General features: G+C 34.1%; 3 protein-coding genes and 2 long non-coding RNA genes across 7 annotated transcripts in view; 3 read left to right on the forward strand and 2 right to left on the reverse strand.

The window, feature by feature from the left end:
* On the forward strand, window positions 1-10,252 carry LOC138138376 (choline transporter-like protein 1). Of its 2 annotated transcripts, XM_069058294.1 has the most exons (14): window positions 1-161; window positions 1,353-1,475; window positions 1,541-1,683; window positions 6,806-6,862; window positions 6,998-7,064; window positions 7,123-7,186; window positions 7,250-7,358; window positions 7,409-7,589; window positions 8,872-9,104; window positions 9,160-9,389; window positions 9,493-9,656; window positions 9,707-9,781; window positions 9,834-9,961; window positions 10,028-10,252. In XM_069058294.1, the coding sequence occupies exons 1-14, from the start codon at window positions 96-98 to the stop codon at window positions 10,038-10,040; spliced, it is 1,653 nt and encodes a 550-aa protein (XP_068914395.1). In that variant the 5' UTR covers window positions 1-95; the 3' UTR covers window positions 10,041-10,252. The 2 variants fall into 2 exon arrangements, with proteins under 2 accessions (XP_068914395.1, XP_068914403.1); XM_069058302.1 differs by lacking the exon at window positions 6,806-6,862.
* The window catches only part of LOC138138392 (uncharacterized), a 189,274-nt gene that overhangs the window by 68,405 nt on the left and 101,754 nt on the right, over window positions 1-19,115 (reverse strand). The gene's annotated exons all lie outside the window — the stretch shown is intronic.
* On the forward strand, window positions 2,409-5,320 carry LOC138138418 (uncharacterized). Its single transcript, XR_011162027.1, has 2 exons — window positions 2,409-2,603; window positions 2,652-5,320. It is a non-coding gene; the product is annotated as an uncharacterized lncRNA (long non-coding RNA).
* Window positions 9,827-19,115, reverse strand: part of Snrk (SNF related kinase) — a 26,137-nt gene continuing 16,848 nt past the window's right edge. For both annotated transcript variants that reach the window (XM_069058230.1, XM_069058219.1), the window contains exons 3-8: window positions 15,343-15,588; window positions 14,578-14,977; window positions 14,379-14,520; window positions 14,110-14,322; window positions 13,839-14,058; window positions 9,827-13,763 (exon numbers count right to left, since the gene is read on the reverse strand). In XM_069058230.1, the coding sequence (XP_068914331.1) occupies window positions 12,117-13,763; window positions 13,839-14,058; window positions 14,110-14,322; window positions 14,379-14,520; window positions 14,578-14,977; window positions 15,343-15,582 (2,862 nt within the window). In that variant the 5' untranslated portion in view covers window positions 15,583-15,588 and the 3' untranslated portion in view covers window positions 9,827-12,116. The remainder of the gene's footprint in view (window positions 13,764-13,838; window positions 14,059-14,109; window positions 14,323-14,378; window positions 14,521-14,577; window positions 14,978-15,342; window positions 15,589-19,115) is intronic.
* LOC138138410 (uncharacterized) lies at window positions 17,414-18,829 on the forward strand. The gene is made up of 2 exons (XR_011162025.1): window positions 17,414-18,058; window positions 18,107-18,829. It is a non-coding gene; the product is annotated as an uncharacterized lncRNA (long non-coding RNA).

The following is a 19,115-nucleotide window of genomic DNA, read 5'->3' on the forward strand; positions in this document are numbered from 1 at the left end:
AATAACGTGAGAATACCTAGAAAAATTGATGGATGTAATATGTCAGTGGTGATGATAAGATAAACAGCAAACGTTTATATGCATCAGAAAAGTACATGTATTTAGTTTCGAAAATGGGTCTCCCAAACGGAAATACATCAAATCCAATTATTGTGGAAAATGTAAGTTTCACAACTGCATTATTTATACTTATGTTTAACTATAAATTCGACTTTATTATTCCATTTTGGACCGGTTTCACCAACGTCAGTTAAAGTTAACTGTAGGTTAAAATGCTTCGTTACCTTAGTTACCTATTGTTGTAACAATGTTTTCGTATATTTTAATCTGCAATTAAATTTAACTCACGTTGGTGAAACCGGCCCTTAGTCTACAATAATAGATCAATATGAATTTCGTCACAGTTACTAGAGTTCTACAGGTACTTTGAAACATTGTTTCTATGACAATCTTTAAGTTATTCTAAAAAAATATTTCATAAGTCTGAAATAGTTATTTTTTGCATATCGTAATGAAAGTGGCAATTTTTTACACGCAAAATCGTAGTGAACGTAGCACTTTTTTACACGAAAAATCGTAATAAAAGTAGTGCTTTTTTGCATCATTTTATTCCATCTCCTAGGAGATGATTATCAAAGCATACCTACCTATTTTTTTTTTTTGTAATTTTTCATAAATCCTTTTAGACCAAATTTCTCAACTTACATCGATATGCAAAAAAATAGTGTGTACAACACGTTATGAAAGTCTCTTTTTTTCACTTATTTGTTTGATTCAATCTGCCAATTCGTGAAAAAAATATGACTTTCATATAGTCGCCACGGAGATATACATAGTGATAATGTATTCAGTCCCCATAACGAGGAGGCTGGCAACGTCTAAGTAGTTTATTAGGGATAAGTGCTTGGACAAGATATTTTGCCTTTAAAGACTGCCTGAAGAACGCCAGCTAGCGCTGACCGTCTAAAGCGGTTCCTTTGTAATGGTTATAAACCAAATCCGTTAACAGTGACAATTGTTATTGAAGTTAAGTACGGGACTGAATCATTATTAGTATATCTCCATGGCGACTACAACTAGTTGTACAATATGTAGTTATTTGTACAATTTGGTCTAAAAGCATTTATGAAAAATTACAAAAAAAATAGGTATGCTTTGACAATCATCTCCAAGGAGATGTAATAAAATGATGCAAAAAAGTACTAAGTACTTTCACTACGATTTTTCGTGTAAAAAAGTTATATTTTACTTTCACTACGATTTTGCGTGTAAAAAAGTGCCCCTTTCATTACGATATGCAAAAATTTTTTTTTAATTATATCTGTATTGATTAATTATGAATCTTTTGGTAGATTGTGACATTTCGACGGAATCAGGTGCCCCTTGAAATTTACAGTATTCCAGAAATTTCCGAGAAAAGGAAGACTACTGATGTCGCATTTCTCATTACGTTTGCACTAGGTGTCGTGATTTTAGTAAGTATATATTAATAACGGGAAAATAATTTATCATAAAATATAACATGGTTCCATGGTTGTAGTTATCAGTTATGATATATACATTGTGTTATTCCGACATGCAAAGGTTTACACACGGATATGACGACTGTGGTAATGTTTGCGGATCAATGAATAGTTATGTCGAAGAAGTAGAATGTTCAGGGAAGGATATGTCAGACAAACCGTAAGTTATATAGTAGGTACTATTGGGGACACGGAAAACTGGGCAGATGTGTCATTCAGTTGTCAAAATTTCTAAACCATACCTTAGCTACTCATAACTACGAGTAAGTTGACAGTTTTTTTGAAAATATCAATTATAATGACGGTAAAGGTGCATTTACATTGACACTTTTTGAAATGACAATAACACACTGCCCAGGATTCCATGTCCCTCATTGTACTTAATTTGATTAGGAAGAACAGTGCTGAAATATGACTAAATGATAGGTAGTGATTTCTTTAAAAATTCTGTTGTGCTGGAACATGTCGATTACTTTTAACGGGCAATGAAAACTTCAACTGTAAAGTTTGGATTTTTATCAGAATCACTTCAACATTGTCCAGATTTTCGGGGTAATTTTCAACTTCATTATACGGGGTGATCAAGAACTACTGTTCGAGTTGGCAATAGAATTAAGAACATTTTTTTTTGTTCGGCTATTTGCAACATTGGAACCGGATATGTTTTGTTGGTTTATTTGACAGATTTTTGACGTAACATTAACAAAATTGTAGGTTATGACTGACTAAAAATTAACGATAGAAATAAATTAAATTTGAAATACAGAACAATTATCTAAAAATTAACTAAAGGAAATGCTCGAAATGCCCCCCTTTTTGCTCTAAATATAAATTAACTTTTCCTTTCAGGTTCGCGAACAAATTTACCACTATGTTTAATTTAAGTTGAAATGTCAAATGTTAGTTGTCAATGATCTCGGTAATATCGCGCGTTCAAATGAAATCCTGGGCTGGGAAGGCGTTGGAAACCGTCAATTGTTGTGCTTTTCTAAAGCGTAAATTAATTGGAGCATGTTGATAGCTAACCTAAAATTTACAGCCAAAAAATCATTCTTTTTTAACTTACCCGACCAAAGGTAGGTAAGTTATTATGATCGGTCCAAAATTTCGAATTGCTAATTTCATCAGATCTTTACGTTTTGAGGTCCTCTGAACACGTTTATGAAGTTTTTAGAATGATGTCTATCTGTCCCACTTTTCGTTCTCCCACGATTACTCAAAAACGCTTTGACCGATTGCTTTCAAATTTGACCAACACAAACTTACCCGTGGTCTCTCGAGTTGAAAAGCTTTTGGTGTCAATCGAACCACGGGGGGTGGAAGAGGGTGGGGGTAGGTCCGAAAAATTATAAGGGAACATGGAAATTTGACTTTACCGTTTGAAAGGGCATGTGTTTTTATGTCGGAATTTTTCCAATATGGCGGACTTATGAAGTAATTTACGTCTTCATAGATCGACGGCGATAACTGTTGAAACTTTTAACAAAAAAATCTCGGATCTTGCCATTGGAAATAACTCTGTAATAGTGACCACCGAATAGAGTTTGGTGTCAATCCGACTACGAGGGGTGGAAGAGGGTGGGGGTTGCTCGAAAAAATAATGAGGTGACATGGAAATTTGACATTACCAGTTGAAAGGGCATGTGTTTTTATGTTGGAAATGATAATTACTATTTGCGAGAATTAGAAGACGACTTATGTGGGTTAATACGGACAAAGTAGGTATCTCGGGTCAATTCAGATTGGTTTAAATTGATGTCGGGTAAGTTACTAGGCCGGGTCTTCGACTCGGCTCCATCCCAAATTTTTTCTTTCTTTACAATGTTTTACATTAAAAATGTAATAACTTAACGATTCCTATTCTCGAAGCAAATATCTAATAGCCGACTATAGTCGATTGCTCCAAGTTCAAATAATAGTATATTATGTTATGAGGAGTAAAAATGAAGTTTTATGTGCTTTGGCTGGTTTATCTACCAGCTCCGAATAACATATACTATTTTTTCTTCAAACTTTCATAATAAATTATTTAAGACATGTTAAGAAACCAGGTAGGAATTTCAAATGATTTAGCTAGTTTACTTTACTGCCGCTCATCAGCGGAGATAATAACTTCACGGACGCCCTCAGCGGAGATAATAACTTTATCTGCCGCTCTCAGCGGAGATAAGAACTTTATCTCCGCTCGTCAGCTCGTTAGATGCCATGACAATGAAGTGACACTTTAGCATTATCAATGCAGCAAGATAATGTCATAATTTACGGACGTTTGAAGAAAAAATATTTTTTTGTTCGACACTGTCAGAATTTGAGAATTTTCTCCTATGTGAACGGATTTTGATAAATGTCACAACTTGTCAAAACGAAACGTCAAGCTAATTTTAAAGGTTTTAAGCGATTTTAAGCCTTTACGGGGCTCGTCGAACAAAAAAACGTATTCAACTCGTTCGTTTGTAAATTGGGCCTTTTTTGGCACTCGTGGGCCTTTAAAACGCTCGTTTCACTCGCGTTTTAAAATGGCCCACGCGTGCCAAAAAAGGCCCAATTTACACACTAAAATGCGTGCGAAAAAGGACCTTTAAAACACTAAAGCTTTAAGGATTGCTTAGGTAACAACAAATTCACCTACATTTTGAACAATGATAAATAGACATTTATACACAATTTATGATAGCAACGAAACAACAACAATTGACCATTTTTATATCAACGATTAATGACACAGATTACTTCGCAAAAGGTATTTCAATTTACTTTTTTTGTTATAATTTTCACATTGTAGTGCAGGAATAATAAAAAATAGCGTATGATACACGTTTATAAGGGCCTTTAAAGCACTTGCGACGTTAAAAGCACTCCGCTACGCGTCGTGCTCTTAAACTCGTCGCGCCTGCTTTAAAGGCTTCCTTATAAACTTGTATCATAATCAGTGTCCGGACGAAATAGTACCGGACAAGTCGACCAGTACAACTTTGCGTAATCCCTCGCTCGCACATAAACACGATTCCGCTGGTTCCCTGTTATTGAAAGCGAACCAGCTGAATCGTGTTTATATGTGAGTGGGGTATTACGCAAAGCTGTACTGGTCGACTTGTCCGGTACTATTTCGTCCGGACACTGATCAATGATCATAATATACTATTTAAAATAACGACACTTTTTTTTCGCAAAAAAGCGGAGTTGCAGGGCTTCATTAAAAAATGTATAACTCCTGAACCATTGGAAATAAATAATTGTGTTTTTTTTTACTGAATTGCCAAAAATTTGGCCGATTTTTTACGCTGTTAGCGACATTTTATTTATGGTTCATACGCCTAATGCAATTTTTCAAAATTGATAATCAAAAAATGTCGAAACCTTCATTTTTATAAATAGCAACTACCATTTCCCATACTAGATATAAGTGTAAAATTTAATTTTAAGGCCACTTTTATTAACATTGTGTATGCCTATTTCCAGTCGATTTGGCGGAATTTCAATTTTTTGAATAAAATATTCTTTTTTTATCAAGCAATTTTTATTTGAATGTTTATTCAAAAATAAATAGTAGATAACAATAAAATTATAAAAAACAAGCAAATTAACAAAAAAAAAATTTTTCTTCAAACATCCCTAAATTATGACATTATACTGCTGCATTGATAATGCTAAAGTGTCCCTTCATTGCCATGGCATCTAACGAGCTGACCAGCGTCCGTGAAGTTATTATCTCCGCGGAGGAGCGTCCGTGAAGTTATTATCTCCGTTGATGAACGACTGTGAAGTAAATTAGCTAAATCATTCCTACCTCAAGTTGTTGAAAGCTGAAGTAAATAAATAAGGTTTAATCAAGAAACTTGTACATTATTGCAAAACGTACTTACAAAATCTATCCAAATTAAAACGGGTTGACAGACGGATAATTATTTCGCATTTTGTTCACAGCGTTGTTTATACTAGTCATAGTCATAGTAACGCTTTGCAAAACGAGCTAAAGTCCATTCGAAAATAAAAAAAACCACCAACATCGCATTTTCCTCGATAATTACTATCGGCAACGCTGTCTAGTGTAAAATTTGGTGAGACTTGTAATTTTGAGGTTAAATGTTTATTAAGTGTCTTGTTTTTCTGGGCATGTTTAAGTAAAAATAATAAGAATCAATAAATAAATGAAACGTGCTGCTAATAAAACAATATGAACGAAATTCAAATCAAGTGAATTTTCTTTTGAATCAAATAAATGTCATAATTTATAGTTACCAACATAGTATGAAAAAATATCTACCTAGGGTTTTTTAAATTTTACCAACCTACCCTGGTTTCTTAACATTTCTTAAATAATTTGTTATGAAGGTTTGAAGAAAAAATAGTATATGTTATTCGGAGCAAAAATGAAGTTTTATGTGCTGCGGCTGATAATTTGTCTGCCGAAACATAATGTCTATGTAAATGTGTGCATCGTTTTCATTGAAAATATTTTTTTATTAATTTGTTTATTTTTTATGATTTTGTTGTTATCTACTGTCTATTGCATGCGATTTTTGAATAAAAATTCAAATAAAACAATTGCTTGATAAAAAAAGAATACCTACATATTTTATTCAAAAAATAGAAATTACGCCAAAACGGCTGGAAATGAATGAAAGTGGCCTTAAAATTAAATTTCACATTTACATCTATTGTCAGAAATGGTAGTTGCCATTTAAAAAAATGAAGTTTTCGACATTTTTTGATTACCAATTTTGAAAAATTGCAGCAGGCGTATGAAACAAAAAAATCTCACTAATGGCGCAACAGATCGGCCAAGCCTTTAGGAATTAAATAATTGATTTTTTAAAATTGAATTCCTAAAGGCTTGGCCGATCTGTTGCGCCATTAGTGAGATTTTTTTGTTAATTTTAAAAAATCAATTATTTATTTCCAATGGTTCAGGAGTTATAAATTTTTTAATGAAGCCCTGCAACCCCGCTTTTTTACGAAAAAGATGACATAAGTCAAAAATGATGACTCATATAAAGTATTGACAAAAGGACGTTCTAAACTCAAAATTTAACGTAGAATCGACATATGAAGTCAAAATGGGGCATTTCCATTAAAAAAAAAAAAACAAAGATGAGGTCGATTTCCGGCATTTGCGGAAGTGTCGCTATTTTGAAAATATTTTATTTGAACTTAGTCGGTTACCAATTTTCATATTAATACGATTTTGGGAAATCAGTAAGTTTCTAAGGAACGGGCTACGTGAATCACCCTGTATAATCCGGCGCATCTTGCTGATTTTTTATTTGGTATTTACTTTTCAGCTTTTTGTTGTATGAATATAATGATCGGCGTTGTGCTGAAAGTTGCAACGGATCTTAGTAAGTATGATCTTTTAAAAATAATGTAAGATTAAAGTTTTCCAAAAACTGATAGGAGTAAAATATAAAAATTGCAAAATACCTAAGGAGTGTTACCTAAATACATGATATAATTATTACATTTTGCATTTTTAGTTCCTCAGAATTTCATCGATGTTCTGACAACAGTTATTATTACAACGAAGACCTAAATTTTTTAACAGTAACTATTCGCCAGCGTAGATATTGCAATTATTTATTTAATTTGTGTATTATTTTAGACCACGCTAGAGGATATTCAGACTGACTCAGTTGGTTTAACTATTTTATGCCTGGTTGGATTAGGTAAGCTGCTACAACAAATAGATACGCGTTTTGTGCCTTACAGTTAATAATACAAAATTTTAGGCCTTTCAATTTTATCGTTAATACTATTTCGCTATTTTGTCAAACCTTTTGTTTGGACTATGTTGACCGTCAGTGTTCTACTTTTATGGGCTGTAACAGGTTTCATGTGGTAATTTATTTTAAGAATTAAAAAACTCGGATAATCATCAAAACTTTTAGGTACTTATACAGCATCAATGCAGAGTGGCTGATTTCTAGCATAGGTTTCACAATCATCTCATTTATATTTTCAATATGTATTTTGGTGTTGGGGTTAAACATTAGCATAATAATATTTTTCTTCGAAGAATCTATTAGAATTGTGTTCGCTATGCCCTTTATTTTAATAGAACCCATACTGGCAAGTAGTTTCCTTATTAATTAAAAACTCTAAATCTGCTTATTTGGTATAGTCCTCCAAAATAGCTAAGAGCTCATAAAATTTTAGGGGTTTAACGAGCCATTATAAAAATGTTAACTTATGTCAAATGATTTATTACGGGATTGACAAACCGCCCAAGTGAACAGCAGCAGGTAAAAGACCCTTTGAATTAGAAAGTTTTAAATCAACCTATCTATTACCATTTAATAAATAAGTTTCAGTTTTGCAAAATGTATAATTTTAATTAAATTCATATACTCATAAATCGTTCAATTCATCATCACTGTCGTCTTCTTCATTAAGGTGTATAATAATTTCGGGATAAGGCTGACTTGACTGAAAACTGTTTTCTACGTCAATTGTGTGTCTTACGCAATTGCGCCATAATACACAATAAATTTTTACAGTTCTGTGTCTTATTAATTCTATAACGCTGGACCCTAATCCCGGAGTGAAATTTGATTTTCTTACGCCATGCTTTAATTGGCTCCATATCAATTCTATGGGGTTTAGTACGCAATAATATAAACGTCGAGAACTATCAACAATATCGCTGAAAACGCACAAAATCGAAAGCTGTTATCACAGGGAATTCTAGATACAAAGTAAAGACACAAGACCGCAAGACAATTTATTTAAAACTTTCTAATGCAAAGGGTCTTGTTATAGTCTTTCTAACTCAGGTTGAGCCAGCAATAAAAATAAACTGCGCACCCTCATTACCGCAAGTGCCACCTCCTCTTAGCTTTACAAAGAAGATGAATTTATGGTTTAAATGACAGATGTTTTTCTTGCTCTTTCTCGATGGTTTTCAGGTACATACACCGGGCCCAACAGGCCGGGCTTCTTTTCGGTATAAATCCATCTTTATTTAAAAGTTGAGAGTATGATGGCACTTGCGGTAATGAGGGTACGCAGTTTATTTTTATTGCTGGCTCAACGTGAGTTAGAAAGACTATACCTGCGGCTCTTTACGCCTCTTGCACACGGACGGTTGTTTCACCGGCCAGTCGTTTTGCCGGTTGTTTGGGCGGTTTGTCAATCCCGTAATTGACATAAGTTAACATTTTTATAATGGCTTGTTAAACCCCTAAAATTTTATGAGCTCTTAGCTATTTTGGAGGACTATAACATGTATTGTCTTCTCTGTTCTTTACACGCCGGAAATAAACGCATCCGAATTTTTCGTTCAGACACCCCATATAATAATTTGGTCTGACAGCGAATTCGGACGTTAGTTCAACGAAAAACATATTTTCAGACGTTCATTTCAAATTTTGTGGTATTGACATTATTTGTCTGCACATTTTTTTTGATGTCAACATCTGGAAGGCTTCAAAAGTTAGAATTCAACCGATACGATTACGTGGCCGATTCAGCTATGTTGTTCGCTTTGGGATGGAGTATCATCATGATGTTATGGACGCTACAGTTCATTCTGGCATGCCAACAAATGGTCATTGCAGGTGCTATAGCAACCTATTACTTTGCTAGGTAGACACTTTTTACATTGCAAAAAATGAATTTTATATGAACAAATTCTTTTTAGAGATAAATTAACAGTGGTAACGCCAATTTATAGCAGTTTCTATAACTTAATTCGGTATCATCTTGGTACCGTTGCATTTGGTTCTCTAACCCTTACTTTGTTAACAATATTGAAACTAATAATTAGAGGGGCGTCAAGAAATAATGGTTGGCTGCGTCTAATATACTATTGTTTAAGACCAATTGAAAATTTACTGAAATATTTTACATCCATGGGGTACATCGAAACAGGTAAAGTTGAATGCGGTCACATCTGTCATTTTAGACACGTTTTCTTGTTTCATTAGTGAGAGTAGCTCTTTATTTGTACGGTGGCACGTTTTTTTAATTTTAGCCATTCACGGACAACCCCTCTGTCGATCAGCTTCTCGTGCTATAAACTTAATAATATCAAATTTGCTAAGCGCGGTTGCCCTCAATTCTGTGGGCAATTTCGTATTTTTCATGGCCAAGCTAGTAATAGTGATTTTGACTGTAGGTCTTGGGTTATTATTAAAAGTAAGTACTGAGTAATGAAATTATATATTTATACAAAATTGATGTTGCAGCTGTCAACAGTTGCTGTTGTTTTTGGAGGTATTGTTGCACTATTGTGCGTTCACTGTTTCTTTGTTGTATTTGAGGTATGTGACGTTCAGTTGTTAATCTCAGAAATATGATAAATTGCAATTTCAGGTCGCCGTTGATACTATTTTCCTATGCTACTGTGAAGATCAGTGTATCAACAACGGAAGTTCTAGACCCTATCAAACAACATTGGATCTTTACAGTCAAATTAAAAAAGCACAAGCGCTTACAATCGCGTTAGTACAGAAGAAACAGAAATAAGTAGATTCTCGACTACTATTGAAAAGATTTTTTTTTTTTAGATCTACAAAATAGACATCTACGTTATTCGATTGTTTTACAGGAATTCTTTATGTACTTATAGTAAATTATTTAAAAAAATATGTAGAGATTATAATATGATACCTACTAATCACTTAGGCAGCAATAAATTTATCTGTAAAACATAACGTGTTCCATGAAATTGTATTCTGACTGAATGGAGAAAATGAGATTAATTAAAGAAATAAATTTTTATGCCTGTTAAATATTTATTCATTAGGTGCACACACAGATGCATACAAAGAGACAACTATTACTAACGACAAGACCAGCTTGACATCAATAAATAGCATCTACAAAATAAAGGCACACAAAAGTGTAAGGTAAAGAGATGTTACATTTAAATATAATAAATTAGAATAATTAGCTGAGTAATGTCAAAAAAGTAATGAGCTAATTACACTGGAAAACTTGTGCATAGCACATACTCACAAAAAGCATTTATTTAACTCTTATCCGTACAAGTTTATTCAGTTTTAGGGAAATACTTGAAATAAGAATGGAATACTTATTGATCAAATAAACCCAGATAGAAGTTAAACTAATACTTTAGTGTTTATATAACTAACGTACATGTACATGTTCATGATCATTTAATGGCTTAATCAGATCGGTGTTTGAAATTAAGTTAAAATATCTAAAATCACACAGTTAAACATTTTATAACATCGAAAACAATGCGACTATTGCACATTCACTAAATTCTAGATAAGACTCTGCATTTTTAAGACTACAATCTTCTTATATCATATTTAAAAAAAATACATTCCTACAATAATTTTAACGTTCTTTATAGAGTACATTCACCTGGCGTAATATTTATATTCAATAAAATAATTCAAAATGCAAATTTGGTTCATTAATATTATTTTAAATCAGTCTTATTTGTTTACAATCTCAAAATCTGAAAAGCTTTCAACAATTTCATTAAATATAAATATAATGAAACTGATATATGGAAAATAGAGAAGATGCCACGTAAGAGGAATTTTTATTGGTGTCACCTTTAACTAATATTCCCCGATTTTTCAAAACAATAGTTTGTTTCAGATTGTGAGTTAATAGTTAGTACATACTATTCTGGTTTAAATGCAATACGTTCAAATATTTCTCGTGACGTTAGGAACAATAAGAAAAAATAAATTCTCATAGATCCATGTATTTTTGTAACTATTACAGACCAGAAAATTGTGAGATTCGGGAAATTTCTAGAAAAGTACCAAAAATTAAAATCAGACTTAAAATAGAAATAAAAGTGATAAACGTAAACATTTTTTGCTAAAACAATTTTTTGATAAATAAACAATAAATATACAATGTTTTTTATTAATAAAGTCCTAAGTAGATGCTCCATCAGGTTAAAGGCAACTTAAAAAAAAAAACGATTTGTGGGAAAGTGTTAAATCGCACAAACTTCCTTGTAGTCTCAAATGCACAATTGCAAAACGATGACGTGTTCAAAAAAATTTTTTTTTTTGTACGTAACTTGCATTTAAAACGTGAGACACTTTTTTTTTGTAAGTGCTTTGCCTGTGTGATTAAAAAAATCACTCACCAGCGACAAAAGAAAATTCCTCTTAAAAGTCGTCCTTTTAAATCTATACAACTTAAATTACTTCAGTCTGGAAGACTCGAGTATTCAGAAACACCCATTACGTACTGCATGTAAAGATTCGCGAATTATACAATAAATTATTTAAGTAAATTCAAGTGTTTAGATAAATGGACCCGACCAGCGGATTACAGAGAATAATCTAAAAAATAAAACTTACAAGAAAACATAATAACTCTATAATAACATTAAAATTCACAAAACACCTGCATTAATGATTATTTGATTTAATTCCGCTCTGTTTTGATTGACATCTAAAAGTGAATAAATGAATTAGCACTCCTACAACATCCAAATAGAGAAAATGAAGATTGTAAAAGAAAAAAAAAATTATATATCCTACACTTTGGCCAAGTTAGACTCTTTAAGAATGACGATTAGAATTTGAGCTTAATAAAGAAATTGCTATAATTTATTCGACTAACGATTTAACTTTGGTTTAGGAATTACTTACACTGTCAACAAAAACTGCAACATTTCGAGGCTTGTCCAAGATGAACAGCACAAATTCCGGTTAGTTCGTTACACACATTATTCAACTGTACAACCGTGGACGATTTTCTCTGAGGTTTGTCGTTTTGATTAATATCACCATCACTATTCCGTATAACACTGACCGCTCTCTGACGACATCGCAACATAGTTTCTGAATTTATGCTGATTTTATCACGCGCCAACGAGCTACACGACTGCGCCTTATATAATCTATTCCTACTGAACAGCCCTGGCAAAGGTATACACAACTTTTTGTGGACTTGAAAATATTTCCCCAACAATCTCATTTTCTTCAATCCAGATCTGTCGCTTACAATTTTGTTGCAGCTCTCGACTTCATCTCTGGGTTTGCCCTTTTCAACTTCTATCCCGTCGAAATCGGCGCTCTTGACCGTGTCTTTTCGTGATATGTGTGTTACCTTATCCGCCTTATCGTCTTGGGATTTTTTCATTGTCATGTTGAAACCTTGGAGTATTCTGGCACCGATACCCTTGGCCTTCGGATTCACGACACCCTGCGTTCCGACGACGCTAGTGGCGATAACCAGGGCGTGGGCGCCATCTTCCTGAACTTCTGTTATTCTGTTCAGCGACTGGCTTTCTCTGAGTCTCGTTTCTCCGCTCCTCCTTCTGCTGGCTTTGTGTCTTCTTCCCAGCATAATATTATTGTGACCTGCGTTTTTTCTTCCACCCGTATTACTGTTGTTCGTTGTACTTCCATTTTTATGCGAATGCTGAGTATTGCTTGTATTATTTTGTACTGCCACGGTAGTGGTTATTCGATTGTTGTTTCCACCTGTTCCAGCTCCGGTCCCCGGTTCCTGAGAATCACTACTGTCGTCGTGACTATCCCTTCGCCCCTGAAACGGCTTCGCAGACGTGTTATTCAGTTTGTGAGCTCTCTTCTTCCTCTTTTCGCTGTCGTCATCACTCGCATCGGAGGAACTGCACGAAGCAGTGCGCGCTTTATGAAACTTGGATCTCCTCTGTTCGTACGACGTTCTATTTTGATTTCTACTCACAAACTGTCTTGACGTAGGTCTCGGCGTTTCTTGCCCGTCGCCCTCCTCGAATATTTCGTTCAACTGCAGAGGTGATCCACCTCCCGCTATGCTTGACGTCCGCGTAGGCGAAGGCATTGTTTTGTATTTCGGCATTGCTTGACATGATAACGGAGAATTAGTCGTTATTATCGGTATCGAAATAGTAGACGAATCTGTAATTATCGTGGTAGTTGTCACATCAGTTTTGGGTACCATATTCTTGATTATTTTCGCCTGAACCGGAGATTCGACTACACTGGCGCTCTTCCCCATTCGCCATTTTAGATTTTGGGTTTGCGGAACAAATTTTTCCTCAGAAGCTGTTTTATTATCTTTGACTTGTCTCAAAGGTAGAACCTTAGGTGCGCCATCTATTTTCTCGATCTTGTCTGTTGAAGGCTTCCGTCTCTCGGACTCGGCTAATCTTTCTTGAAGAGCTAAATTTAACCGTCCTTCTGACCGCGAACCTCTTCGATTCAAAGGTGGAGCAAGTTCTTCTCGACCTGAACAACTCGAAATGTCCTCTTCTTCTTCGTCCTCCTGTACTATGCTGCATTTCCGAGATCTCTGCGAACACGACCAATCAGAAATTAAAATTGTACCCGACCCATACAGAAAAAGTCTCGTAAGTCGAGTTAATACCTGTGGTACATCTCCAGGAGTCCTCGGTACGGTTAAAAGACAGGGTGTAGGTCCAGTACCATTATTATCCCTCTTGGGTGCTGGTGAATTATGTGGCACTGCCAAGTGTTCAGGCCTCTTATTCTTGTTAACTTGATCTTGCCTTTTCGATCTTAATTTTCTCTCTGCTAGCAGATAATACGTAGCAGTAATGTGATTGTATTCGTTTTTATCTAAACATCTGCAACAACAAGATAATGTTAAATCTATAACCTGATATCTTTAGACTCACTCTTGGATTTCTTCTTTGGTAGCAATGTTTCCATTCACGATCTTTGTTACAATCAAATTGTGGTCTTCTTCGGTCAACTGTTCTCTGGAAACCAATGGGAGCGTATCAAGCGGAGGGTTGTCTTGTTTACCGACAATTAACCACTTATGACTGGCTATTTCAGTAAGTGTGGCCCTTTTCTCTGGATTTCGTACTAACATTCGAGCGATTAAACTGTAATCAAATCAAAATATTATCATTAATGTAAGTTATTATTTAAATTTACTCACTCCTGGCAGTCTTTTGAAACGTGAGGAGGAACACTATACTTGCAGTCCATAATCATTGTGAGGGTCTCAGAGTCATTTGCTTCCTGAAACGGTGCTTGTCCGCACACCAACATGTACAAAATAACCCCCAACGACCAAATATCTAAAACAACAAAAGTATTACAACTTGCGCTATAAATTCTATAACTACCTCACTAACCTACAGCAGGAGCATCGTATGAGTCGCCCAATAAAATTTCCGGTGCTGAATACGCCAAGCTGCCACAGGACGTTTCCAATTTTTGCCCTGGGCAAAATTTGTTACTAAATCCAAAATCCGTTAATTTAACTACTCCAAGTTTCTCAAAGAAAACCACATTCTCAGGTTTAAGGTCTCTGTGAACGACGTGTAACTGGTGGCAGTAGGATATCGCTCTGACTATCTGTCTAAAGTATTCTTTTGCCAACTGTTCCGATAGGCCTGTGTCATGTCTCATAATATAGTCGTACAGGTCACCACCATCTCCCAGCTCTAATATTAAATATAATTTGGTCGCCGTGTCGATCACTTCGTACAAACGAACGACGTTAGGATGTTGTACTAACTTCATGCAACGCACCTACAAGTGGATAAGTGACATTTATCTACTTCTTTGAAAATAATTCATGGCTGATTTATCGCCTGACCTATATCGGCATTGTTATGACCCATGTAATGAAATCAACTACAGATCACCAGCCTACACACATGTTGCTGTTTCAACATGTTCACGAATCTATCAAAATCCACTGAATATCTTGACATTTTACTATGTATTATAACTGACTTAACACGAACTAATATTTAAAGAGAAACAAAAAATTTACACCCAAAGAAGTATTGTGCCTTTTTTTTCTGTAAAAATTGATCTAGCTCACGCAACAACCAAAAAATTCCTTCGTCCATCCAAATACCTTCTGATACGCATCACGCAGATGAACTTACCTCTTGGAACAGATGTGCCTTTGACACTTCGTCAAGTTTACTTTTGTCGATCACTTTGACAGCTACTTTTTCTCCGGTGAAAACATGTCTGGCTAATTTGACGACCGCGAAGTGACCTCTTCCGAGAGTTTCTTCCAAGTCATAAAGTCCGGCGATCTTGCCTTCATAAGGCCCGGTCCTCAAAGCGGACAATGCGTTGGAGTCTAAAGGTCCGGTGCCTATACGGTGACTCCGGTACATCTTCGCCTAAAATAATCAAAATTCACAAAATTGAAATAACCATTAGTAAAGTTGAGTATGGATTTGTAAATTCAATGTAATTTTCGTTAAATTACTGCGAAAGGGTAAAGGTTACGTGCAAAGGGTACTTTGCTAACGTTTATGCAGGAAATTATTCATGGCGATCTGTGCAAATCCTTATCAAAATTCCGGAAACGCAATCGCCTGTCCATTGAACATTGAACACAAAGGTTGTAGTTAATGCCAAAGTGCTTTTTTGCGTCGGTTGTTAAAAGAATGATAAAAATAGTTGACATAATATGTGGTATAATCAAACTCGGCTTTACCGTGATTCGTTGTTCGTCGTTTCCTTCTACTACCGTTTTAAATTAACATCAAACCCCCGCTTATCCGACACGGTGGCTTCAGTAATTTGACCGGTTAAAAGCATGAATCTTTTTCTACGTATAAATACTTTATTTACACCAGTGATGCATACATCACGTAACGATTGCAATATGTATAGTATATGCAAACATGTAACAAAATGGCTGTAACTCGCTCTACGACAAATGTCGTTTTAGAACAAAGGGATTAAAAACCACTCAATTATACGTAGAAGAAATAGTACCTAGCGCACGTAAAATTTGAAATATATCCTTCAAGCAGTAACATTTTTGTCCTAAAATTATGCTCTAATTAATATATTCTAGTGCATTTTGTAGTGTTGAGTTCAATTAATACAATTTAAAACCTCCCAATCTCTCGATGGACAAAGTAATGTTCGCCGAGTAATGTACACATACGAGCATAATGAATAACAACGATTTGGATTATTAACAAATATAAAATCAGTAAGTAATTTTACAGTGTGATAGCCACAAATAAAAAAGTTATTATTTTATAAATTTACTAACAATGGTCAATTCATCAATCTCTTGTTACAACAGAAACCTGTTTCTCTTAGACAACGAGAACTTGTCATTTCATATCTTCTATTGTCTCTGGTCTAAATTTACATTCTGAAACAATTTCACTTAGGACTTTGAAGGTCAGATTCACTGATCTTTTGATGTCCGAGGAACCTGGTAAACTAGTTAACGTTAGTGAGCAAGCTAAAATTAATAATTATTTTAAAACCATTTTGAAGGTGGACGTATTCGCGTCATAATTATGCTCATTTATCAATTACTTTTTTGCTCTAGATCAATATTGAAAAATAGTTGGATATTTTGAACATTTATATTTCAAAAACTTATTCACAAGTTTTATTGTTAACAATAAAAATCAGTTCAATTAACATTAGAATTTAATTTAATGCTTCCTTCTGTTTAGTCATCACTTACAATTTCTTTAAAATCTGGAAACAAGTCTTTAGCAATAAGATGGACCTGGAACTGCAATGCACAAACTAGTTGCGTAAATATTGTAGTTTAGTACATATTTGTGGCAAATTTCAAGGTAGTGTTTTGTTGGTCACCATTAACAATATCAGCAATGAATTACAAAACAAGTTCGGGAAGTGGTTATTTCCCAGTGATAATATTTCAAAGCCTGTAACATTTCCTACTTAGGTAAAATTGTTTTGCATTAATAAAATTTTTCTTTTTCTTTATTAGGTACCGCTAAAAAGGTGAAGAAATTTTAGAATTTATTGAGACCAAATTTTGCAAACAAGAACCTATCAATTTTGCGGAGTAGGTAAGCCGAAAAATGATACGATAATTGAAGTTTTATTGGTAATCTGTTGTGATCTATGCAATCGAAAGTTTTTGAAATATGTATGTACATACCACAAAAAATTGCTCCTAAATACAGACTGATTCACATAACTTTCCGACCCTGACGAAATTTAAATACAGGCAGTAATGTTTTTCATTCATAACTTGATCCAAAAACATGATTAATTTTAAATTTTTGTATGGTTTGGACATCCCCCACAAGTCTCAATTATAAACATTTTAATGTGGCAGTAATGGACATTTTTTTTATTAAGTAACTTTTTATTAAGTAACTGACTCATATCGATCCTTTCATCATTTTATTTTAATTGACAACAATAATATTGGGTGGGGTACAGTTGACATTTGAATGACATTTCATATGCATGCATTTGATTTTTTATTTCCACCTTCTAAGTAAATGACAGTTTACAGGCAGTTGTGGTAACTAACTAAATGACACAGACAAAAATGAGTAGCACAGACCATCAACAGAATTAAGACTTTCAAAACCCGTATAAAACATGGGAGACACTGACAACACTAGCGCTGCTCTAGCGTTAGACCAAACTAAATTACCGAATTTACTCGTTAATCCGATCGGGAATTTCCGTTTAAAAAAAAGGTTGATTTGAATATTAATTAATAATGTCATCAGTAATTTTGAATTTTCTAATTTCTGTCAAGGTTTAGTCAATAAATTTTATAAATTGTTCTACAAAATAAATTACTCCAAACCAGTCTCTTGAGATAATTTTTCGTTATCTCTTTATTTGGTAAGTTATCCTTTTCTTTTTGAAAAAGTACGAAATATGGTTTTTCAGATCGCAATTTTTATTTTATTTATTTGGATATGGGAAAAATTAAACATAAATGCTTTGTAAACAACAAGATCGGCGATAAAAAATAAACATTTTAAATATCCAAAATTAGAAGAACAAAGGAAACGATGGATAGAAGCTTTAGGTAAATGTTGCACCACCCTTCAAAACAGATAATGCCTTTATTTGCGAGAAACATTTTAGCAACAATTTCTTTACTCAAAAAACAAAACTCCATAAATACGCCCTGCCGTCGATTTTTCTTCGTGAAGACAAACAAACTTCAATAAATAATGTTAGACCAGTTGAACAAATTGAAAATTCTAGGATTACTGAAAATCCCACTATAGAGAATCTAATCCTTCCTGTAATGCCCAAGGCCCAAAATAGACACCCAACAAAATCTTCTAATGTGTTGCAAGTACTTAAATGCAAGAAAGTTAGTAGTCGCACTTCAAAAGGTAGAAACATTTATTATATGGACCGATATCAGCGAAAAACAATTTCAAATTTAAAAAATCTTTTGCACGATTCTAAAATTATCTCCAGAAATTTTAGAAGTTAACGCAAGATCAAATTATTGAACTAGATCTACCCTTCAATTCAGTTTCACTCGCCTTAAACTAGCCCACTCATGCCCAAAAAATCCCAATTTATACACAAACTCGTTTAATGAACTACTAATTTGTTGTATATGTTAGAATTTGTATTAAAATGTTTAATACTTATTTAGTCGTTTCTATTTTTTTTAAATAAGTATCAATTTAAATCAAATTGAAAAAAAAAATAGGCAACTAGGTATACAGAAAGTCACATATGCAACTTGTTATACATTAGTTTGGCCTAACGCTCGGGCAGCGCCACTTGAGCGCGTCCCCGAAAATGTAATCCCACTTGACAGTCTTACTATAGTTTAATTGTCTGTGATGAGTAGTTACGGGTAGAGCCCTGTAATGTTTTACTAATTAAATTATTTTTGAAAAAGTTTATTATAAACACAAACAAATTTAAC

This window comes from Tenebrio molitor, chromosome 1 (genome assembly GCF_963966145.1).
Source record: "Tenebrio molitor chromosome 1, icTenMoli1.1, whole genome shotgun sequence".
Classification (NCBI taxonomy): Eukaryota; Metazoa; Arthropoda; class Insecta; order Coleoptera; family Tenebrionidae; genus Tenebrio; species Tenebrio molitor.